The sequence below is a fragment of the Trachemys scripta genome, chromosome 16, assembly GCF_013100865.1.
Source record: "Trachemys scripta elegans isolate TJP31775 chromosome 16, CAS_Tse_1.0, whole genome shotgun sequence".
In the NCBI taxonomy this organism is placed as follows: Eukaryota; Metazoa; Chordata; order Testudines; family Emydidae; genus Trachemys; species Trachemys scripta.
Window position 1 is genome coordinate 10,793,653 of NC_048313.1, and position 25,141 is coordinate 10,818,793.

A 25,141-nucleotide genomic window follows, 5' to 3' on the forward strand; every position below is an offset into this window, starting at 1 on the left:
AGCACCTGGAGGGATTTTGCTGCTTATCACTGGCATAGCATTGTATTAGACAACCCAGGCTGGAGAGGTAAGTGAGCACAGTGTTCCTACAGGTCCAGGTTGTACCCAGGGATCCCGTCACAGACACAGTCGGTGTTATCTCCTGCTCAACTAAAGAAAGCCCATCAACACCAAACAAACAATTGTGGAACTCAGAGGACAAAAGACTTTGTCGATTGCTCTCTTCCCCCCGGGCCCCATGAAGAGGAGACGCGCAACTGAATTCTTCCCAACTGCTGAATTTGCAACTTGAAGCAGAATGGGGGAAGGAACAAAAAACCCTAAACAAGGAGAAATTGTATCTTTTATGGTGCTTGGACTTTGAGGGGCAAGAATTACTAAGCATAAGCAAAAGATCCCCAGGGCTTGGCCTGGTTAGCCCTAAAAGACATATAAAGCTTGCTTATCTGAGAAGCTTCTATTACTTTTTGAAACTTAAGATTGGAATCTTGGCATATATATATACTTGTATATGGGTGGGTTTCTAGACTAGGAAGGGACACTTCTGGGGGCGAGCAGACATGTCAAGTCTCACTTGTTGGGTGAGACTCCCTCATTAGCATGCTATCTCACTCTCACCACATTCTTAAGCTTCTCTCACTCATTTTGAGTAAACATATAAAGATTTAAAATATTTTTACTCAGGTGCTGAAATGGACAACAATATATCCAGGGCCTCAGCCACGCGGCTTAGAGCTTGGAAAGCCACTTCCCAAGCTTGTGTACTGTGGTACCCATGGAAATACAGACCTGTGTTCTAGACACCCATGAGAGATAGGAGGGCTTTTGTGTGTGTGTGTGTGTGAATACTTGACAGTCAAAAAAAATATGAGTTTGCCCAAAAATGAGGAGGACTTGATTGAAAGTTTGTAGGTTCTGCAAAATACAGTTCAAAATTAGAACCACACTGGACAAATTCATGGCCCTTCATTGTCCTGGTAGCAGGCAAGACTTCTTCTTTCAAATATATGCTGTGTCACTGGGAGCTGTCCTAGTTTGCTTTGCATAGAGAATTCTCACGTGCCCTAGACTTTAGTTTGAATTGGGACATTTAAGTGTTGCATGTGCAATATTAAGCAGTGTACATTTTAAAACAAACTATTAAGTGCTGGTTGGATTAAAAACCTGGACTACTGGATGTCACCAAGGACCAAAGAGGAGAGTCCCTGTGTTAAGCAATGACTAACACACCACCTGGAAAATCTCACTCTTTGGCCTTGAATCTCACTCTTTGGAGCTGTAAATTTTACTTTTGAGGATGGCCAACCCTTGGAATCTCTGGGCCAGTGCAATTGGAATTTACATGGGCTGATGTCCATCCTATTCCTCTGTGGTGGAGCAAAAGCCCCCATGCTCCTTGACCATCAATCCAGCAATCTTCCTGAGCACTACAAATGCTATGTCCAGCACCACCTACCCAGGGGCTTGAAAGCACTTTAGCAATGCTCACAATCCACCCTGGCAGTTCTTATCCCAGGCACACTATGGCACAAGGAGCAGTGGCCCATCTCTGCCAGGGTATGTATCACACAGCAGGGCAGAAACCCCAGCTCTCTGGATGGTCACTTCTGAGCTCATCTGCATCTGTCACTGAACAGCGGAGACACTGAGAATGAGTGTGCTGCTTCCTTCCAGCCACTCCGAGAAAGAGAGACTGTGTCACTCAAACTTCAAACCCACAGATACTTGAAGTCTACGCAGAATCAAAGACCACTTCAGTTCTCTCAGAAGCCTGACACATCCAGCACTTTATGCTAGAAAGGTGCCTCATACACAACCATGGATAAATTGGTGAGTTTACATTTGATAAAATCATTGGGAAGATCTTTATTTTACTTACAAATGGGGGGGAGACAGGGGGAATATGGAGGGGCTTGTACTAGGAGAGACACTTATGTCAGAAATGTTGTGTTATGTCAAATTATCAGTAAGATTCATTCAAAAAGGCTAATTCCAAAAGTGAAAAAAATACATTTAAAATCCTTATCCTTCAGCTAAATAACAAAATATAAGCACCTAGAGTAGATAAGCTAATCTAATAAAGATCTGATTACACAGACAGGTCAATTAAATGTTGGAATTAAATTTTGAAAATATCCCAAACTGAGGTTATTACAAAAGTGAATAAATGTAGAAATCCTTTTAAACTGTGCATCCTTGGCGTGGTTGGAAATATTAACATTCATATATAGAAGAAAAGTGTTCTTAATTAATTTCATTCGTCTAAACATTAATTTTGACCAACTGATGTCTCTGAACAGAGAAGTTAAAGTGAAAGGCATAAATGTGAGTAAAAGCAAAGATTCTAACCCCACACTTGTCAGAAAGTTTCCTTTCAGGCTGAATTTTTCTATGCTTGTTGTTAGCTCAAATCTGGGGCGATTTTTCGTTTTGTTTTGCTTTTTGAAAGTTTGAGGAAAATCCCTTTGCTGTTTCTGAATTATGAAATGAGAAATTAAATTTCTCAATCCTTCAAAAAAATGAATTTAGCTCATTCTCTGTAACTCAAAGCAGATTAACCCTGTAAAGTTCAACCACAGTGGATAAAACGACCCGTCTAGAGAGGAAATCACTTTAGCTAGGGGCAGTTTGAATTGTAGATGTTCGGAACATCTGAAAGTGCCTTAACCAAGCACAGGACACAGCTTCAGTACGACTCGCCCCTGTGCTGCGAGGCAGCGCAAGGACTGCGCTTGGGGCGACGTTCATCAAAGTCAGAGACATCAGATTCCGATAGCACTTAGGTGCGTTTGAAAAGCGACAAGTCCAGGGGCACAAAGGGAGGCTGTGGCAGAGCTGGGAACTGAGCCCCAGGCTAGCACACCGGCACTCCTTGGCAGAGTCACCATGGACTAAAGGGCTTTGGATACAGCATCCCCATCCCCATGGGCCAAGCGTATGGGAGGACGGGTTGGGAGGGGCGCGTGTGCTGCCACCGGCCGGTTGCAGATGAACAGAGGACTCCAGGGCTCTCAATCTGGCATCTTTCGGGAGCACTGTATTTGCATTAGTTCCTGGAGGCTGAAATGCCAGAGGCTGCATGAACTCAAAGACTAAGGGAAGGCTCTCCCGTCGCATTGACATTGTCCACTACTGGGGGGATAATAAACATTAACTGCTGGACAGGTACCAGGAGCACGAGCCATGCCAATGAGTGACAGTCCCAGTGCCAGCAGAACAACCTGGGCTTTTACCATCCCCGCAGCCTCCACCTTGCAGGGTATCTGCCGCAACGTTGTCCCCCTGGCGAATAGGCGTCAGACTATTATACCCAGACATGCACATTGCTCTTTAATAGCAATAAAGCAGGCATTTCTGCAAGGACACACAGCTCTGTGTATCCCAACTCGGGCAGCACCGGCATTCCTGCCACGCAGGGTATTCCCTCACCATCTGCTTCCAGCTCATTCTCCCGGGGAATGCTTTGTACACTCGGGACACTGGGTAAGAGACAGGGGCTGTAACCTGGGCTCGTTATCAGCCAAGAGAAACTCTCTGAAGTTATAAACACAGCACCTGGGGTTTGGGGTGACCATGCACACCCATCAGCAAGGAGAGTCAGCTAGGACTGAACTCAAACCATAGCGGGGGCGGGGGGAGCAGGACTGAGCAGCATCTCCATAGAGGCGCAGTAAAGAGATCTGCTGATTCCGGTCAGGTATCAGGCTGTGTCGAGACAGTAATAGTTAATCCAGCCCAGGGATGGTCCCCAGGGTGTCTGAAGGCTCGGGGGTCTTGCAGTTAAAGAGGGAATTTGTTGAAGGGTGTGGCGAATAAGGACATTGCCTCTATCGCTGAAACCAAATGTGCAAGTGAGGGCTCTGTGTTAGGGACACAGGGTGATTTAGAGGGGAATGGAGTGTACAGTTCTGGGACGCAAAGGTCGGTGTCCTGAAGGAGGAGAGCTTGGCTACAGAGCACATCCAGGACCTGGTCCCATCATTAACAATCGCTTCCCTCAGTGACTCGGCTTTAAGAGGAAGTGTCATTCTGAGAAGTTAAATTGCTGGGATCTGAGCCATCAAAGTCAATGCAGACTTTGTTCATCCTGGGGAAGAGCACAAGGTGCTGGTTTTCACACCATGTGCCAGGGCAGCGTCTGCCCAACCTCACCAGCCGAGAGAAAAGCAAACATCTGGGGTCAGATTTTCCAAAGTGCTCTGCACCCAGCAGTTCCCAGCGGGGCAAGGGAAAAGGGAGCAGCTAGTGGAGGAAGAACTGCCTGGCTCTCAACAGGGTCAGGGATGGGAACTCTCCCCAGATCTCAACAGGAGATGGGGCAATGGGGGAGAATTCTGTCCTGCTCTCACTGGGAGTACTGGGTGCTAACGTCTCTTTGTATCTACAGAAAAAAAAATACCACCTCGTTTATACAAACACAAGGCAACAGCACAGATTATGCCTTCCACTGCCCCTGGGGCGCGCGTGTGCGTGCTTGTGCACAATGCAACCACCTTAAAGTGGACAGCGTTTAGATGCTCTCAGGGGGATGGTTTTTCAGTCACCTTTGCAACCAGAATTTCCATTTTGCAGAACCTTCTGACTTTTTGAAAAAATTTCCATTCCGAATCTGAACCAAAAGTTGAAATTTCAACATTTCTTATTAAACAAAAATTATGAAAAATATCCATTTGGGACCATCAGCACGGTTTGTATGATATTAACATATTAAATATTATATGCCTATGTAATATTGTAATACAAAAGTCAAAACACAATGTTTAGACTTTTTCCTGTCAAAAATAATTCATGGAACGCAACAGGTTCCTGCAACACCTTTAGATTTCAATGAAACTGCATTTTGACAGCAACCATTCCATCAGAAAAACACTGACTGCCTTTAGTCACTTTACCTTGTCTCAAGGAACCCATCCAACTCCCAGCAACACCACTGGCCAAACTCCCACTGAGAGCAGGACTGGCCCCTGAGTTTACAGCCCCTTAACCCTTTTCCCAACCCCCACCCAAGCAATTACCCCCTTCCATGCTAGTCTCACAGCTAGAATTACATTGCAGGTTCCCCCACCCCCCGCGGGTAGTGTGGCCCTGGAAAAATAATAAACACAATAACAACATGCTTTGTGTCATTACATCCAGCATGTAACTTGAACACCTCACTGGGCACTGAGACACACCTGGGAGAGTGCAAACATCCCTCTGCGAATAGTTCATTCCCCAAACACTGCAAGTGGGTTTCAGAGTGATAGCCGTGTTAGTCTGTATCAGCAAAAAGAACAGGAGTACTTGTGTCACCTTAGAGACTAAGATCTTGGCTACACTGGCGCTATACAGCGCTGCAACTTGCTGCGCTCAGGGGTGTGAAAATGCCCCCCCAAGCGCAGCAAGTGCAGCGCTGTAAAGCACGAGTGTAATCAGCGCCTGCAGCGCTGCACGCTATTCCCCTTGGAGAGGTGGAGTACTTGCAGCGCTGCGAGAGAGCTCTCGCAGCACTGGCAGCGCGACTACACTCGCGCTTCACAGCGCTGCCGCAGCAGCACTGTGAATCCCCAAGTGTAGCCAAGGCCTCACAAATGTATTTGAGTGTAAGCTTTCGTGGGCTAAAGCCCACTTCATCAGCTGCATGCAGTGGAAAATACAGTAGGAAGATACATATATATATATGAGAACATGAAAAAATGGGTGTTGCCATACCAACTCTAACGAGACTAATCAATTAAGGTGGGCTATTATCAGCAGGAGAAAAAAACTTTTGTAGTGATAATCAGGATGGCCCATTTCAAACAGTTGACAAGATTGTTACACTGATGGGGGTAATGTTATGGTAGCAGCTAGAGGCCTTGACAGAGATGGGGCAACCAGGCACTGCAGAGAGTGAGATGGTTGCTGCCCCAAAGAACCTACAAGCTTCACAGCAAGGCAGGGGAAGGGCAATAGGGGAAGCAGAAGCAGACAGAAGAGGAGATGATTTGCCCAAGGTCCAGCAGGAAGTCAATGGCAGGCTGGAAATAGAACCCAGGAGTCCTGCTCCCAGTCCACTGTCTGATCAATTGGATCTCGTTGCACAGATAACGTTAAGTGGTACTTGTACGCCAAGAGCACTGCAGATTTCACTTTTGCCCAGTGTGCCCAGGGAATAAGCTGAAATATCCCAAAGGCTGCAGCCCTAAAGGGTCCTACCCCTCGCAGACCAGCTGCAGAGTAGAGAGCTGCTGTAGGCAGCTCCAGACACCTTCAGCCAGGAACAGAGAAACCAAGGGTGCAGAGTGAGAATAACCCTTTGATTTTCACATGTCCCCTTTCCTGTCTAGGGTAACAGTGCATTTACCTTCAGCGGAGATTATTTATCTGACATATTTTTGGGGAACACCAGCTTCTCCCCTGACTACTACAACGAGAGTGACACCTGCTGCTCTGTGCCACCCTGCACCTCCAAGAGCATCCAGGCCTTTGACAGGGTCTTCCTGCCAGTCCTCTACAGCCTGCTATTCCCACTGGGGCTATGCGGGAACTGCATGGTGATGGCTGTGCTACTGCAGTGCAAGAGGTCCCTGGCTGGGACCGACGTGTTCATCCTCAACCTGGCGCTTGCCGACGTACTGCTGGTGGTGACACTCCCCTTCTGGGCAGTGCAGGCCGTGCACGGCTGGGTCTTCAGCACCGGCATCTGCAAGCTGGTCGGCTCCATCTTCAAGATAAATTTCTACTCCAGCATCTTCTTCCTGGTGTGCATCAGCTTCGACCGGTACCTCTCCATCGTCCATGCCGTGCACATGTACAAGAGGAACAAGTCGCATCTGATGGTGGCCAGCTGCCTGGTGGTCTGGGGCATCTGTGTCCTCTTAACTGTGCCAGATTTCCTGTACCTGGAAGTCAAGAAGGACTATCGCCTCAACATCACTTTGTGCTCCCACAACTTCTCCATCAGCACCTCCCTGCACTGGAAAACGGCCCTGCGCATGTGCTACCACATGTTGGGCTTCTTCCTGCCCCTAGCAGCCATGCTGTACTGCTACACCTGCATTATTCACACTCTGCTGCGCTCCCAGGGCTTCCACAAGCACAAGGCCATGCGGGTCATCCTGACAGTGGTGGTGGTTTTCTTCGTGTGCTGGACGCCCTACCACCTGGCCCTGCTGGCAAACACGCTGATTGACCTGCAGGTGGTGGGGCGGGACTGTGCCAGGGAGGCCAGCCTGGACATCGCCATGTCTGTCACTGCCAGCCTGGGCTACTTCCACTGCTGCCTCAACCCCCTGCTCTACGCCTTTGTTGGCATCAAGTTCCGCAACAAGTTCCTGGAGCTGCTGGGCCACGTGGGCTGCGTGAGCCATGAATTCCTGCGCAGACACGTACAGACACCGAGCCAGCGCAGGGATTCCACCTGGTCGGAGACCACTGAGGCCTCCTACTCAGGGCTCTAGGGGGAGCTGGGGCTGCAAGGGGCAAACCCCTTCCCAAAGAGGTGTGGGGGAGCTGGGGCTGCAAGGGGCAAACCCCTTTCCAAGGGGGCAGGGAAGGGGTGAAACGTTCCCCAAGGGGCAGGGAATGGGAGACAAGCAGTCACTATAATCATAGCCAGACACAGCCAGACACCTGTGGTTACCCAGCCTCCTGTGCAGCTCACCACAAGCAGGAGTGCAGGAGCGGAGAGACTCAGAATGAGCTGGGAAGAAACAGTAGCAGATTTCTGAGGGGTTGGCGCGATCGCCGAATCTCTGTGGATTGTAGGTGCAGGTGCCAGAGGGTGTACACGTGGTTTCTGAGCAGGCCATGGGTCTGTCCCTTCCTCTAAATCAGTTACCAGGTGCCAAGTGCTGAGCCGTTTCAGTCAATGCAGTGAGGCTGCATTGTCAGGAGCTTCAGATCATCATAACAAGAGAATCTGGAAGTCTCTACTGAGGATATTAGTCTGGCAGGGACAGATGGGGCCAGGTCCTGCAGCAGGGGCAAGCCAATGCTGCAATCTAACATCCCCGGTACATACTGGCTGCACACAACAAAGGGACTCACTGATCTCCGCCAAAAACAGCACTTGGATCAGAGTCCCTGACTCAGCCCAGTGTTCACTCCTCCAACACCCTCCCTGCTCTCTGCACCCCTTATGCTTACAACGATAGCCCCACTATTTGTCTGACAGTAGCATCTAGGAGCTCTAATCATGGAGGCGGCCCACATCAAGCAAGACACCGTACAAACAACAGAACAAAAACAGGCCCTGCCCCACCGGCCAATGACTTTCCTCTTCCAGTTCAAGTCCTTGCTGAGACATTCACAACCAAACACACACCCAGCCCTACATAACCTCCCACAAACACACACATTCCTCACAGCCCCACACCTCCCCCAAACACACTCATCTCCCCCAACTCCCACTCCCCACTGCCCCAATACGCACACCCAAATAACGGCAAAGGGCAATCCCCATGCTGCTTGGTAGCGCGACAACCCTTGGTGTGTTAGACCCATCCTGTCTAACTGAGAGGGTGAGCTCTGTGGAGCCATAACACCGTCTGCATTTGTGCACCCCCCTTCCCCCCCGATCAAGGTGTCTCGGCGCAGCCTCCCCAGACTGTTCCGCCCCTGGCAATTGCTGCATTAACACTTAAGCGAAGCTTTTTGCTGCGAGAATAATCTGTGTTCTCTAGCCAAACTGAGCATTATTGAGAGCACCCCCTGCACCCTTCCCTTCTCTGTCCCTCGTCCCATGGGGCAGGGTTACTCTGCACAGGCCCCCAGCAGTACTGAGAGTAGAAGCATCAGCTTGTAGCCCAGGCAACAGTGACTTTGCTCCCGGTTCAGACTGTGTTTGTATTTCATTAACAAATGCAAACAGGCTTCAGCCTGTGCTGAGCAAAGGAGTCCCTGCAGGTGACTCCCTCCTGCCCGCCCCTGGGGTGAACAGGGATGATTCTCACTGGCTGTTTGCCCAGTCTTAGGAAGGATACCCAATAGGCAGACAAAGATAACTCAGGGCTGCCATTCTGTGCAAACTTCTCCAGCTGTGGGGAAAGGATCCAGGAATGGCAACTGTCAGGGACTCTGCATCTCTCAAGGATGTGGGAACACTCCAGGAGAGCATGATGCTGCAACAGCATGAACACAGACACATTAGCAATGTAAGGAGAGCAGTGGGGTGAAAGTGAAGCAGCATAAGAAACTCCGCAGCCACCCAAAGCCCAGTAGGGGTCTCCTCTCCTATCGGGGCAATCACTTTATATTCTAGTGCTTTGTAGCATTTGCTCCTGCTTGAAAGGTTATTTCATATGACTCGTATGTTGCACTTTCAGAGAGGTTATATTTTCTTGTGCATTTTATTCCCAATAAAAAATTAATAACCATTCTAATCTGACACAGAGTTTGTTTGTTTTCTAAAACACATTTATCAACCAACTTGGTTGAGCAACGTAAGGAGCAATGGCCTACAGGTGCTTTCAGGCAGGAAAGAGTGAGTTATCCTATTTCCCACTTAGGGGATATTGCAGAGAGTGGAGTCTGCATGTTACAACTCTGTGTGCTGCTGGAACAGAAACAAGAGCTTGTGCCTCTACTTCGGCTGGCAGACCTCCCTGCCGTATTGGGTAGGGCCAGGTGACAGAGTGGCTAAAACACCGGCAGCCCCCTGGAGCTGTCTCAGCCCATGCTCCCAGCAGTGCTATCAGGAACAATGCTGAGCTGTGGTATCAGTGGGGGGCAACTTTAGCCAAGAAAGTCATAGAGGGAGCAGTGATTCTGAGCTGCAGTTTGTCTCCCCAATTCTTCCCCTGCTCAGGAACCAGCACAAACTCTGGCCAGATATTCCTCAATTCCCAAATTGCTCCTGAAGAGAGTCAACAAGAGCCAGGATTAGCCCCAGTGTTAACCCCATTATGGCAGGCAGGGATCAGAGACAGGTCTCCTTTTCTGGGCTACTTTAGTACCATCTTATGGGCTGCATCAGGCACTGCCGGTCCCCAAGCCATATTATCTATCGTATCTCCTGGGCGCCTGCAGTGCTCTGCAGAAAGAGGAAACCACTGTCTGCTCCAGAGAGGTTTCAACAGTACATCGGCATGTGCTGCACATGTCAAAGTGCATTACTGACAGGACTGCCTTGAGACTCAAAACCACAGACAGCCCCAGGGGGAGGAGCCCATCAGGACAGCAGCCGTTTTGGTAGGTAACGGCAGGAACTTTATGGTTTGTTTCAGGTTTTTAATTGACGTTTTAACAGATTCATTAAAAATGTCAAAATAAACCATAGGCAGCCTGGCTGAGCAGGGCATGCTGGAGCCAACGGCAGGGTCTGTGGGGCAGACAGGGGTCCATGGGCAGTGAGACAAGGTAGGGTGAGAAGGGTCTGTAGGGCACAGGACCCAGAGGTGGGTATGGGTGGGAGCAAGGTCTGCAAGGCACAGGACCCAAAGACAAGTGTCAGGTGGGAAGCAGGGTCCATGGGGCACAGAACACTGAGACAGGTTGGGGGAAGGGGGAGGGATCCATATGACATGCTCCCCTGAGCTTTTGACAGTCCGTCTGGGTGACCAGTTTGTGACTTCATAGGAGGGTGGCAGCACAGCCAGCTGGGGGGCCAAGCTTATGAGACAGGGAGGAGTGTGGGCACCCTCTTCCCCACCACAAAGGTTAGCGCTGCCTCGGTAACATTAACCACATGATCCACGCCCACCTCCCCTGGAGTGTGGTTTGGGGACCAACAGCAGCCCAGCCCCTGAGCTCATGCCGCTGCAGGCACAGACAGTAGGGTCCTGACAGCTTTGTACTTTCCCTGGTGGGCAGGACGGTGGCAGAAAATGACAAGTGAAGCCAACAAGGCTCAAACATGCTCCAGCACACTATCGCTAAACCGTTCACAAGCGACATTTGCCCTGGGAAGCATCCTGAAAACTGATGTAACAGGGCTCTTGCTAGCATGCATGAGCTAACTACCTGACCACGTTAGCCACAACTAGCTGTTCTATAGTTAACACCCCGCCCATGTGCCTCACGTTTCCCCAAGAGACCAGTGTGACGGTCACACTGTGACCATATTAGCACAAACATTTCCGGTTTAAACCTGTTGACAAAGGACCGAGCCTGGAGTGGGGGGAAGGGAGAGGAGCGGATTATCACTCCACCTTCTCTTCAGGGGTAACTTCTGAAACAGGAACTAGTGGGGGGGAAACAGCAGCAAAGAGAGAGAAAAGCCGCTATATCAGCTTCAGGGGAAAGCGAGTGCAGGGCAGAGAGGTGACATCCCACATTCCACCTAGACTAGGGGCCAGGATTTCACCTACAGGCCAGGGACCTGGATGCAGCCAGCAGCTCACTGTCCCCCTGGGACATGCGCAGCACCTGGACACTATGGGAAGCCTGCGATGGCTCAGCAGGCTACACAGGGCATGGAAATCTCAGGCTGGTGCCTCGTCCTAACTCCTACTGAGTTCCCCTAACATAAGAGCCAACCTGGAAAAGACGTATGTACATGAGCAGCATCCCCAAAGGAATCCATCCTGACAAACTCACTGCAACTGCCTCATGTGTGAGAAGCATCCTCAATGGGCCATTCATTCCCAGCCTGCCACCCGCGATGCGGCTCTTCCCACTCAACCTACCACGTTCCAAACAGGGCCTTTCCACAGATCCCAACATGTCCTCGATGTCACATGAGCAGCATCCCCAGCGGAGCCTTTCCACTGATCCCAACACGTCCTCGATGTCACATGAGCAGCGTCCCCAATGGGGACTTCCCACCAATCCCAGCACATTCCCAACAACTCGCCAGCAGCATCCCCAAGGGGGGGGGGGGGGGGCTTCTTGCTGAACCCAACACATCCCTAATGGGCTCTTCCCACTGAACCTAACTCGCCCACTATGATGCTCAAGCAGCGTCCCCAGTGGTCTTTCCCGTCAAACCCAGCAATGCATACAAGTAACAATATTCACATGCACAAACCTTTGCAAGCTCTTTGGGGCAGGGACTGTCTCACTCTGTGTCTGTGCAGCACCCAGCACAACGGGACCCCGGTCTGTTCTGGAGCCTGCACAGCAATCTGCAATGCCCTCCTCCTCAGTCTCACTGTTTGTACAGTGCCTGGCACAGTGTGGGCTGAATCTCACCTGGGGTTTGTGCAACACCCAGTGCAATTTCCCCTTCCTCCCTCCAATCTCAGCATCTATGTGGTGCCCAGTGCAGTAGGGGGTCTTCAATTGGTACTGGGACCCTTGAGGTACTTCCATAACCCAAATTATTAAATCCCAAATTGATCCAGTCCTAGATCTACCCAGCCTAGCACTGCATTAGCCCACAGGGAGGAAAGTGGAGCTGTGTACAGCAAGGATGATGTGCCTTCCATGGGACATGCTGATAAGGAGGGTGCACTCAGGGCTGATTGCTTGTAAAACAAAAGCACACCACAGTTTCGGAATCAGTGCTGCTCGGTGTTTAAGTTGGCATTTTGGACAATTACACTGACACACACTGAGGGTATGTCTACACTACGAAATTAGATCAAATTTATAGAAGCCGGTTTTATAGAAATCAGTTTTATACAGTCGATTGTGTGTGTCCCCACATAAAATGCTCTAAGTGCATTAAGTCGGCTGACCGCGTCCACAGTACCGAGGCTAGCGTCGACTTCCGGAGCATTGCACTGCGGGTAGCTATCCCACAGTTCCCGCAGTCTCCGCCGCCCATTGGAATTCTGGGTTGAGATCCCCATGCCTGAGGATGCAAAAACAGTGTCACAGGGGGTTCTGGGTACATGTCGTCAGGCCCCTCCCCCTCCATCAGAGCAATGGCAACAATTGATTCACGTCTTTTTACCTGGGTTACCTGTGCAGATGACATACCATGGCAAGCATGGAGCCCACTCAGCTCAGCTCAGTGTCACCATATGTCATCTGGGTGCCGGCAGACATGGGGCTGCATTGCTACACAGCAGCAGCTAATTGCCTTTTGGCAGTAGATGGTGCAGTATGACTGGTAGCCTGCATCAGCTATCTGGGTGCCAGCAGATGTGGGGCTGCATTGCTACACAGCAGCAGCTCCTTGCCTTTTGGCAGTAGACGGTGTATTACAATTGGTATCCATTATTGTCATATTCCTCACTGAGTTTGGTCAGAGGCACCTGGACAGACATGTTTTGTCTCCTGGAGACTCAGTCCTGCTGGCAGTCCTATTGAACCATCTTGACGATGATGGCTAGCAATCGTAATACAGCATCTTCTGCCAAGCACCCAGAAGATGCCGATGGCTATCAGTCATGCTGCATCGTCTGCTGCCAGCTTAAGATGTAAAAAATAGATGGAGCAGATTTGTTCTGTATTCATTTGCTTCCCCCTTCCTCCATGAAATCAACGGCCTGCTAAACCCAGGGTTTTGAGTTCAATCTTTGGGGGGGCCATTCTGTGTGACAGTTGTTTGTGTTTCTCCCTGATTCACAGCCACCTTTGTTGATTTTAATTCCCTGTAAGCCATGTTGTCACTTGCCCCTCCCTCCCTCTGTCAGACAATAGTTTCGTGCCTTTTTTCAGCCCAGATGCCATAGCACTAGGATCATGGAGCCTGCTCAGATCACCGCGGCAATTTGAAGCACTATGAACACCACGCACATTGTCCTGGAGTATATGCAGAGCCAGAACATGCCAAAGCAAAACCAGGCGAGGAGGCGATTGCAGCACGGCGACGAGAGTGATGAGGAAATTGACATGGACATAGACCTCTCACAAATTACAGGCCCCAGCAATGTGCAAATCATGGTGTTACTGGGGGAGGTTCATGGCGTGGAACGCTGATTCTGGGCCCAGGAAACAAGCACAGACTGGTGGGACCGCATCGTGTTGCAGGTGTGGGACGATTCCCAGTGGCTGCGAAACTTTCGCATGTGTAAGGGCACTTTCATGGAACTTTGTGACTTGCTTTCCCCTGCCCTGAAGCGCCAGAATACCAGGATGAGAGCAGCCCTCACAGTTGAGAAGCGAGTGGCGATAGCCTGTGGAAGCTTGCAACGCCAGACAGCTATCAGTCAGTCGGGAATCAATTTGGAGTGGGCAAATCTACTGTGGGGGCTGCTGTGATCCAAGTAGCCAACGCAATCAAAGACCTGCTGATATCAAGGGTAGTGACTCTGGGAAACGTGCAGGTCATAGTGGATGGCTTTGCTGCAATGGGATTCCCAAACTGTTGTGGGGCGATAGATGGAACCCATATCCCTATCTTGGCACTGGAGCACCAAACCACCGAGTACATAAACCGCAAGGGGTACTTTTCAATGCTGCTGCAAGCCCTGGTGGATCACAAGGGACGTTTCACTAACATCAACGTGGGATGGCCAGGAAAGGTACATGATGCTCGCGTCTTCAGGAACTCTGGTCTGTTTCAAAAGCTGGAGGAAGGGACTTTCTTCCTGGACCAGAAAATAACCGTTGGGGATGCTGAAATGCCTAGCGTGATCCTTGGGGACCCAGCCTACCCCTTAATGCCATGGCTCATGAAGCCATACACAGGCAGCCTGGACAGTAGTCAGGACCTGTTCAACTATAGGCTGAGCAAGTGCCGAATGGTGGTAGAATGTGCATTTGGATGTTTAAAAGTGCACTGACGCAGTTTACTGACTCGGATAGACCTCAGCAAAACCAATATTCCAATTGTTATTGCTGCTTGCTGTGCCTTCCACAATATCTGTGAGAGCAAGGGGGAGATATTTATGGGGGGGTGGGAGGTTGAGGCAAATCACCTGGCCGCTGATTACACGCAGCCAGACACAGGACAGTTAGAAGAGTACAGCAGGACGCGGTGCACATCAAAGAAGCTTTGAAAACCAGTTTTGTGACTGGCCAGACTACGGTGTGAAACTTCTGTTTGTTTCTCCTTGATGAACCCTCCCACCAGTTCACTCTACATCCCTGTAAGCTAACCACCCTCCCCTCCCCCCTTCGAGCACCGCTTGCAGAGGCAATAAAGTCATTGTTATTTCACATTCATGCATTCTTTATTAATTCATCACACAACTAGAGGGATAACTGCCAAGGTAGCCTGGGAGGGGTGGGGGAGGAGGGAAGGAAAAGGACACACTGCAGTTTAAAACTTTAACACTTATTGAAGGCCAGCCTTCTGATGCTCGGGCAATCATCTGGGGTGGAGTGACTGGGTGGCCAGAGGCCCCCCCACTGTGTTCTTGGGCGTCTGGGTGAGGAGGCTATGGAACTTGGGGAGGAGGGCTGTTGGTTACACAGGGTCTGTAGCGGCGGTCTCTGCTCCTGCTGCCTTTCCTGCAGCTCAACCATACGCTGGAGCATATCAGTTTGATGCTCCAGCAGCCGGAGCATCGACTCTTGCCTTCTGTCAGCAAGCTGATGCCACCTATCCTCTTCAGCCCGCCACTTGCTCTCTTCAGCCCACAATTCAGCCCTCCACCTCTCCTCTCATTCATATTGTGCTTTTTTGCACTCTGACATTGACTGCCTCCACGCATTCTGCTGTGCTCTGTCAGCATGGGAAGACATCTGGAGCTCCGAGAACATATCATCCCAAGTCCGCCGTTTTCTCCTTCTAATCTTTACTAGCCTCTGCGAAGGAGAAACATTTGCAGCTGGTGGAGGAGAAGGGAGAGGTGGTTAAAAAAAGACATATTTTAGAGAACAATGGGTACACTCTTTCATGTTAAATTTTGCTGTTCACATTACACAGCACATGTGCTTTCGTTACAAGGTCGCATTTTTCCTCTTATATTGAGGGCCTGCCGGTTTGGTGTGAGAGATCACTCACGCAGTGTCAGGCAACAGAATTCGGCTTGCAGGCAGCCACGGTAAGCCACAGTCTTTTGGCTTTTTTAACCTTCATAACATGTGGGAATGGTTTCAAACAGCAGCGCCCTCATTTCCCATACCAAACACCCGTTGGGTTGGCCATTTAAAATGGGTTTGCAATGTAAAAGGAGGGGCTGTGGTTTCCAGGTTAACATGCAGCACAAACTCAACTACCCCCACCCCCATTTCTCTGGGATGATCACTTCACCCCTCCCCCCCACCGCATGGCTAACAGCGGGGAACATTTATGTTCAGCCGAGCAGGAATGGGCACCTCTGAATGTCCCCTTAATAAAATCACCCCATTTCAACCAGGTGACCGTGAATGATATCACTCTCCTGAGGATAACAAAGATAGATAAGGAATGGATGTTGTCTGCATGCCAGCCCTCCCCAGAAACCTTTTGCAAAAGCTTTGGGAGTACATGAAGGAGAGCTTTCTGGAGATGTCCCTGGAGGACTTCCGCTCCATCCCCATACACGTTAACAGACTTTTCTAGTAGCTGTACTGGCCGCGATTGTCAGGGCAAATTAATCATTAAACACACTTGCTTTTAAACCATGTGTAATATTTACAAAGGTACACTCACCAGAGGTCCCTTGTGTGCCCTCAGGGTCTGGGAGCGCGCCTTGGGTGAGTTCGGGGGTTACTGGTTCCAGGTCCAGGGTGATAAACATATCCTGGCTGTTGGGGAAAGTGGTTTCTCCGCTTCCTTGCTGTGAGCTATCTTCATTGTCTTCATCATCATCTTCCTCGTACCCCGAACCTGCTTCTCTGTTGCGTGATTCTCCATTGACGGAGTCAAAGAACACAGTTGGGGTAGTGGTGGCTGCACCTCTTGCATGGCATGCAGCTCCGCGTAGAAGCGGCATGTCTGCGGCTCTACCCCGGACCTTCCGTTTGCCTCTCTGGCTTTGTGGTAGGCTTGCCTTAGCTCCTTACTTGTCACGCAGCACTGCTGTGCGTCTCTGTTATGGCCTCTGTCCTTCATGGCCTTTGAGACTTTTTCTAATATTTTGCCATTTCATTTATTGCTACGGAGTTCAGCTAGCACTGATTCATCTCCCCATATGGCGAGCAGATCCCGTACCTCCCGTTCGGTCCATGCTGGAGTTCTTTTGCGATCCTGGGACTCCATCACGGTTACCTGTGCTGATGAGCTCTGCGTGGTCACCTGTGCTCTCCACGCTGGGCAAATAGGAAATGAAATTCAAAAGTTCGCGGGGCTTTTCCTGTCTACCTGGTCAGTGCATCTGAGTTGAAAGTGCTGTCCAGAGCGGTCACAATGAAGCACTGTGGGATAGCTCCCGGAGGCCAATAACGTCGAATTCCGTCCACACTACCCCAAATCCGACCCGCAAAGGCCGATTTCAGCGCTAATCTCCTCGTTGGAGGTGGACTAAAGAAACCGGTTTAAAGGGCCCTTTAAGTCGAAAAAAAGGGCTTTGTCGTGTGGATGTGTCCAGGCTTAATTCGATTTAATGCTGCTAAATTCGACCTAAACTTGTAGTGTAGACCAGGCCTGAGGCAAAGCCAAGCCAGTTCAGTCAATGGTGAGTGATATTATACTGATGGCTCAGGAATTCCCGCTAGAGACCTCCAGTGGCAGCATGCTGCAAATCCCATTTTGGGACCTGCTCCCTTGCTATTGAATGATCATCAGTAAGGTCCAGTCTTTCCTCATGTGCCCTAAGGACAGCGATGTGGCCCATGCCTCTAGCTCCACAGCCCTGCAATGGAGGCGTCTGCCCCATTCAGACAAGAAAACAAACAACTGCTGGCAGCACATCAGAGACGCACATCATCGGGAATCACAGCTGCAGTTCCCATTGCCACCAGAGCAGCAGGGTTCCCAGAGTGCATCAAACTGCACAAGGGGCTGCTTCTTGGGGAGAACAGGTTACGGCCTGTTGTTCAACGCATGCCACCTCAGGCACAGATGCCCCAGATCAAATCTTTCCTCCCCTCCACCTAGTACAGCCTTGCAAATTAAAGCTTTCCTGTCCCCCACCCCTTCCTCCAAAAATCTTATTCCCCAAGCAGACATCCTACTTCCAGTTTCGTGGAAAAACAGATTCCTTCATTAGAACAGTCATGGGGCAGCCAGGACTCTGGGAATCAACCTCACCCACATGGACCAGAGATTTAATCATTTACCAGACACACAGATGCTGGTGAAAGTTGTGGGGGACAGAAGGCATTCTCTAAAATCTTTGCAATAGCGGGGCTCTACTAGTCTGTACCCAGCCTCATGGTTCTGCCTATCTGTAGTTTCTTTCCCTGACACAAACAGTTCTTTCATCACCGGAAGCTTTTCTATTAGCTACAAGATTACTTGCTGGACAGTTCTGCTTTTTGCTACAGGTCTCACCTTTAGTTTCAGTGCATGATCAGGGAGGGTCTAGGCAGCAGCAGAATCAAGTCCATTGGAAACATGATCAGCACCACAGGCGATTATTACGAGGTAAGTGTCTTCCAGAGCTCAATTTACTGTCTATAAATTTGTTACAGGCTGTGGGTCTGTGACAGAAAGTACCCCGCGCCCATACCCTATACACTATTGTAATAATATTTGTACAAGGTATGGCTTGTAAGATATCATCTGAAAACTCATAATTTTCTGGTCACTATTGTCCTGATAAAACGTATGTGGCAACTTGGATGTGAAGTTATATGATTTCCCTGTATGATGTTATTAACATGTGTTCCAAACTGAGGTTTATCTCAAACAAAGGAATGTGTGCTGTGCTTAATTTGCATATAAGCAGTAAACAGAGTCATCAAGCACAAAGGGAGACAAAGAGAGTTCAAACAGGGGGGAAAACCAGCAGAGAACATCCTTACATAAGGGCACGCTCTTCTGAATCTCATCTGGAAATGTTTTCCAAGAGGGGGGCTGACACTCTAAAAGGGTGGACAAACACCACAAAACACCTCCTCCTCCCTCTCTCTGTCCATTGATTCATTGCACAAGGGACAAAGGAAAAAGCCATTAAACAGAAGAAGGAGTCCTGGTCTAAGAAGTTTGGTCAGTAAGAGTGTTGAGGACACGTGGTGAGAAAAACTTTGCTTTGAATTTAACATAGTTTGTTACATGAGGCACCAGTTGCATTTTATCTTTATTTTTCTTGTAACCATTTCTGACTTTTATGCCTCATGACTTGTATTCACTTAAAATCTCTCTTTATAGTTAATAAATTTCTTTTACTGTTTTATCTAAGCCTGTGGCTGTAAATGGAAGTGTCTGAAGAACTCTGAAATAATATGCTGGCATATGATTATCTTAAAGAAATAACAGACTTAACATACTTGCATTGTCCAGGAGAGGGCTGGATTTCTAGAGGAAAATCTGGGAATGAGTTGGGATCTGGTTCTATAACCAAGGCTGGTGAGAGCCCAGGGGTGGCTGGCTGGCTGCAGCATGCACAGACATAGCTGGGAGTGACTTGCAGGCTGGAGTGTAATGGGCATCCCAGGTCAGAGGGCAGGGGTGACACTGTTATTCATTGGTCTAAATTGTACAGGGTCACTGGTAGAAAGAATGCTGGAATCCCAATGTATCATTTCTGAACCAGGAGGGTTAAGGGCATTAGTAATGGCCATTCACCTAGGAAGTCAGACGGTGTCGTGGGGTCCATGGCCACGGAGGCCAGACTCTGACTGGGGGGGCCTTGTATTAGACACATTTCCCCAGTGTGATATTTAACCTTTGGGGAATGCTAATTGGGCTAACCGGGAGTTCGGGGGCTGGCTTCCAGGTTACATTCTTCAAACCTGACCCTAATGTGTTTAATAGTAAGTGAAGGTGCGTTCCTGCTGCGTAGTGAATGAGATTGATCATTACTCATTTGAAGCTGATAAAGACGGCCTTGGGGCCTTGGAGGTAGGGATAGGATACAGAGGGACCTAGACAAATTAGAGGATTGGGCCAAAAGAAATCTGATGAGGGTCAACAAGGACAAGTGCAGAGTCCTGCACTTAGGACAGAAGAATCCCATGCACTGTTACAGACTAGGGACTGAATGGCTAGGAAGCAGTTCTGCAGAAAAGGACCTAGAGGTTACAGTGGATGAGAAGCTGGATATGAGTCAACAGTGTGCCCTTGTTGCCAAGAAGGCTAATGGCATTTTGGGCTGTATAAGTAGGGGCATTGCCAGCAGATCGAGGGACGTGATCGTTCCCCTCTATTCGACATTGGTGAGGCCTCATCTGGAGTACTGTGTCCCGTTTTGGGCCCCACACTACAAGGAGGATTTGGAAAGAGTCCAGCAGAGGGCAACAAAAATGATTAGGGAGCTGGAGCACATGACTTATGAGGAGAGGCTGAGGGAACTGGGATTGTTTAGTCTGCAGAAGAGAAGAATGAGGGGGGATTTGATAGCTGCTTTCAACTACCTGAAAGGGGGTTCTAAAGAGGGTGGATCTAGACTGTTCTCAATGGTAGCAGATGACAGAACAAGGAGTAATGGTCTCAAGTTGCAGTGTGGGGGGGGGGGTTAGGTTGGATATTAGGAAAAACTTTTTCACTAGGAGGGTGGTGAAGCACTGGAATGGGTTACCTAGGGAGGTGGTGGAATCTCCTTCCTTAGAGGTTTTTAAGGTCAGGCTTGACAAAGCCCTGGCTGGGATGATTTAGTTGGGGATTGGTCCTGCTTTGAGCAGGGGGTTGGACTAGATGACCTCCTGAGGTCCCTTCCAACCCTGATATTCTATGATTTATGGCCCATCACTTACAGCCGGAATGAGAAGGCAACAGATGTGCACTGCGAAGCCAAAATGACTGTGCAAAGCTCCAGAGATGTTTTAAACAGGACAATAACTGAAACACACCGAGTTTTCACATTCAAAGCAGTAGGAACAAAGGGCAGATGTATCCTATAGGGACCCTACCATAATACCAGCAGCATATGACCCATAGGTAAAGCTTTCACCAACACCTGAGTGATTTAGGAACTGAAGTGCCATTTTCAAGGGTCTAAATCCTCACATCTCTTGAAAATGGGATTTAAGAGGCTAAGGAACTGAAATGTCTGAAACTTCTACCCATCATCTATTTCCATTTCTGTGGGTGTGGCCCCGACAGGGCCCATGCAGGGCCTGGAGCCTCATTGTGCTGGGGGCTGTACAAGAGTCCCTGCCCCCAAATACTGAGGTAACAGATGGGGGAGGCCAAGGGAACAAGGAGACTATCATGATGTTTGATTGCTAATGCTGCCAGCTGCCCCCTTGCCACAACCAGGTCCAAATCATTAGTATTCAGCCAACTCTCCACAGAGAGCCCCACCCCACATGGCTCAGCAAGGTTTGGCAGGTGATGTCACTGGTATGTCTGTCATTCCCCTCTAATTCCCCAATCCAGGTTATGCTGATGTCAGCACAGGTGCCCCTGCCCAGCACAGTCACAAAGGCTATGGATGGCATGTAAACTGGCGTCTCTCTCTGGCATCCCCGCTAAGCCCTCCTCTCTCTCTCTCCCTCCCAGGACTACAGCAACTATCCTAACATCAGCGAGGACACTGCCCCCTGCAGGCTGGATGCGGTCGGCGAGTTTGGACGGTACTTCGTCCCCCCGGTCTTCACCCTGGTCTTTGTGGTGGGGCTGGCAGGGAATGGGCTGGTGCTGGTGGTGCTGGGGCGGCGACGATGCCCCTGGCACCTCGCTGACCGGTATCTCTTCCAGCTGGCGCTGGCTGACATACTGCTGGTGCTAGGGCTGCCCTTCTGGGCTACGCAGTTTGCCCATGGCTGGGTGTTTGGGGAGGTGCTCTGCAAATTGGTGGGGGCGCTGTCGGCAGTAAACAGCTACAGCAGCATCCTGCTTCTCGCTGGCATCAGCATCGACCGGTATCTGGCCATCGTGCACGCCGTGCAGCTGTACCGGCGCCTGCGAGCCCTGCACCTGCACCTGGCCTGCGCCCTCCTCTGGGCCATCTGCCTGGCCCTCTCTGTCCCGGAGCTGCACTTCCGCACCGTGCCCTTCCAGCCCCAGGGCCAGGCCTCCATCTGCCACCGGGGCTTCAAAGCCCATGAGGCCCAGGCCTGGCGGGTGGTGCTGCACCTCACCTCCTTCTTCCTAGGCTTCCTGTTGCCACTGCTGGTGATGCTCTTCTGTTATGGCCGCATTTTCTGCACACTGCATCGGGCACAGCTGCCGGCCAGGCCCCGCTCGCTGTGGCTGGTGTTGCTGCTGCTGGCGGTCTTCGTGCTTTGCTGGGCCCCCTTCCACGTCTTCCTGTTGCTGGACAGTCTGCAGCGTCTGGGCTACATTGGCCGCCACTGCGCCCTGGAGCGGGTGTTGGACTTCGGGCTGCTGGTGACCGAGGGGCTGGGCCTGCTGCACTGCTGCCTCAACCCCCTGGTCTATGCCTTCGCTGGCATCAAATTCCGCAGGGAGCTCTCCAAGCTGTGCTGGAAGGGCCAGCGCCACAGACAGAGCTCGAGCCAAAGACAGATCCTCTCCACCCGGGAGCAGAGCCACCATAGAGGGGAAACGTCAGTGCACAGCACCCCAGAGGGGGACACAGACCATGGCTACTCAGTCATGCTGTGAGAGTGGCTGGGGACAGTGCGTGCCCTGCTCCAAAAGGCTGGGAAAGGGCCTCTCTGCTCAGGATCATCCTAATCAGGGACACCAGTGAGGACACTGCACACCCTGTGCATTGCACCCAGCCCAGATTCCTATCCCTCCCTCCCCCAGGGACACTAGAACTGGCTCCTGCACAGAGAGACCCTTTCATCTGTGGTTCCCACCCCCCACCAGCCCCTTTCAAGAAAGGATGGGGGTGTTGCAACAGCCCCAGGCTGGTTACAAAATGCCAAGGATGTAACATCCTGCCCTGCTGCACATTCAACTGGGAGCAACTGGGATCTACCCTCCAGGGTTCATCTGTCTGTCTGGCTCCATGCTGGCAACCGGGGCCAAGGGCCCAAGCACTAACAGACACCAAACCACCAGCTCCAACTGCAGGGCCCTTGCATGGAGAGCTTGGGAATCAGCTGCCAAAAGAGCTACCCCTTGGAGAACACGGCTCCTCTCAGCTCAGAGACCAAGCCAGTAAGGGCCCAGCCACTCTAGGTGCGGCAGGTTAAACCACAGGAACTCAGCGTTCAGAAACATCCAGAATGGCCATGCCCTGCACCAGAGTGCAGCAGCAGCTCTGACCACGCAGAATGATTCCACGCTGCCTCACTGCAGCACCCCTGTACAGCACGGGGGCCAGACTTGGGCCTCTACGCAACAATGCAAAGCTCAACTAGGCTCGCACCCTATTACACATCCTCCCACACTCCAGCAACCCAGTCCCATCCAGCAGGGGGCAGTGGGACTAGCATGCCCATCCCCAGCCAGCACAACACAGCAGCAGTGACCATAGGCCATGGCGTGCTACCAAGCTGAAGATACAGACTCTGCTATGCTGGAGCCAATGGTGCTGGGACAGTTTTTAGAGTGAGCATTCTCATGTTGACTCTGAGCAGTCTGGGGCAGGGACTGCCCTGTCACCACCCAGCCAGGCTTCTCGACCCTACTGCAAAGCACATGATGGTAAAGAGCTCTGCAGCCACCAAAGACTTGCATGAATACATGGGCATCGGGGTTCCCAGTCTGTGCTCATCCCATGTTGGCATCTCAGACTGGCCAGTTCCCAGCTCCTTTCAGCCAGGGGAGCTTGGCCCAGCGAGCAGGTCTGGGGGAGCCGCTGCAGCTGCAAGACGTGTCTGTACCTGAACACATTAGTTATGCTGGGGAGCAACGCCTACAGCATCAGCCATAGACTCTGCACCCCACGGGAGCTCCATCGTGTCCCTCTGCAACAAGAACAGAATCCTCCCTCTCCCAGCCCAGATCTCATGTAGTAGTAGGATTTTATGTTTGTATTTTGTATAATTAAAATGAAGGATAAAGAATAATAATGTAGCATGCATTAAATGTATTGATGTATGATTTGACCATATCCTGCCAGCCACCCTTTCTGAAAGCAGAAAGGAATGGCCTAGTGTGCCATTGGTAAAGATGCATCAGCCAGAATCTTGTGTCTGAAGCTAATTTTCAAGGCAGTGACAGACCTTTAGGGTCACCACCTTGTTGTAGGTTTAGAATTTTGAAATAAGTAAGAGAATGTCAACTGTTGAGAATAGCACACTTCCACCTTAATTGAATTGGCTTGTTAGCACTGACCCCCCCACTTGGTAAGGCAACTCCCATCTTTTCATGTGCTGTGTATTTATACCTCTGTATTTTCCACCCTATGCATCTGATGAAGTGGGTTTTAGCCCACGAAAGCTTATGCCCAAATAAATGTGTTAGTCTCTAAAGTGCCACAAGGACTCCTTGTTGTTTCTGCTGATACAGACTAACATGGCTACCCCTCTGAAACCTTTTAAGACAGAGTCTCTGAGCTGCTGATGGCTTTGGATCCAAAAGCAAGCCGGAATGTGTCTGTGTTGATGCAAATTACCTAACTGATAGAGGAAGGAGAGAACAGTCCATAAATGGCAGCACAAAGGAGCCGCAGATAAAGGACAGACCTGGTCAGCAAACAAATTATCTGAAACCAAAAGGCTCAAATTATGACCCTCCATAGGAAGGTGGAAAAAGGAGTCAAACCTAAGAATAAGAGAGGGATAAGGTTATTTTATATATATCCCTCTCTTATTGTGACACAATATATATATTGTGACAAAGCTCCTCCTCTATCTTGGTGGGTCCTGCGCTTATTGGTGGATTTTCTTGCCTCAGAGATTCACCATGTGGGTTGGGGAACAGCCCAGAGACCTTCCCCTCTGGAAGAACCCACAGTCCAGGTCAATTGGGAGGTTTGGGGTGAACCTGGGCCCGCCCTCTACTCCGGGTTCCAGCCCAGGGCCCTGTGGACTGCAGCTGTCTATAGTGCCTCCTGTAACAGCTGCATGACAGCTACAACTCCCTGGGCTACTTCCCCATGGCCTCCTCCAAACACCTTCCTTATTCTCACCACAGGACCTTCCTCCTGGTGTCTGATAACGCTTGTGCTCCTCGGTCCTCCAGCAGCACACCCTCTCACTCTCAGCTCCTTGCGTCTCTTGCTCCCAGCTCCTCACACTCACACCACAAACTGAAGTGAGCTCCTTTTAAAACCCAGGTGCCCTGATTAGTCTGCCTTAATTGATTCTAGCAGCTTCTTCTTAATTGGTTCCAGGTGTCCTAATTAGCCTGCCTGCCTTAACTGATTCTAGCAGGTTCCTGATTACTCTAGTGCAGCCCCTGCTCTGGTCACTCAGGGAACAGAAAACTACTCATCCAGTGACCAGTATATTTGCCTTCTACCAGACTCCTGTCCCCACTGGTCTGGGTCTGTCACAATACATACATACATACATA

At 50.3% G+C, this 25,141-nt stretch overlaps 2 protein-coding genes across 2 annotated transcripts; both read left to right on the forward strand.

Annotated features, from left to right (window-relative positions):
* The first annotated feature begins 1,695 nt into the window (after nt 1-1,695).
* CXCR3 (C-X-C motif chemokine receptor 3) lies at nt 1,696-9,316 on the forward strand. Its single transcript, XM_034793195.1, has 2 exons — nt 1,696-1,830; nt 6,309-9,316. The coding sequence occupies exons 1-2, from the start codon at nt 1,819-1,821 to the stop codon at nt 7,419-7,421; spliced, it is 1,125 nt and encodes a 374-aa protein (XP_034649086.1). The 5' UTR covers nt 1,696-1,818; the 3' UTR covers nt 7,422-9,316.
* Nucleotides 9,317-18,160: 8,844 nt separating this feature from the next.
* Nucleotides 18,161-23,701, forward strand: LOC117888900 (C-X-C chemokine receptor type 3-2-like). Its single transcript, XM_034792689.1, has 2 exons — nt 18,161-18,247; nt 21,266-23,701. Exons 1-2 carry the CDS (start codon nt 18,170-18,172, stop codon nt 22,331-22,333), a joined length of 1,146 nt encoding a protein of 381 aa, XP_034648580.1. The 5' UTR covers nt 18,161-18,169; the 3' UTR covers nt 22,334-23,701.
* Nucleotides 23,702-25,141: the final 1,440 nt, after the last annotated feature.

What these genes read in the sequence shown, in the direction of transcription:
- LOC117888900 (XM_034792689.1), top strand. Translation starts at nt 18,170, where the DNA reads ATGATCAGGGAGGGTCTAGGCAGCAGCAGAATCAAGTCCATTGGAAAC. An exon ending in CCACAGGCGATTATTACGAG is followed by an intron (nt 18,248 to 21,265) that starts GTAAGTGTCTTC and finishes TCTCCCTCCCAG; the next exon opens with GACTACAGCAACTATCCTAA.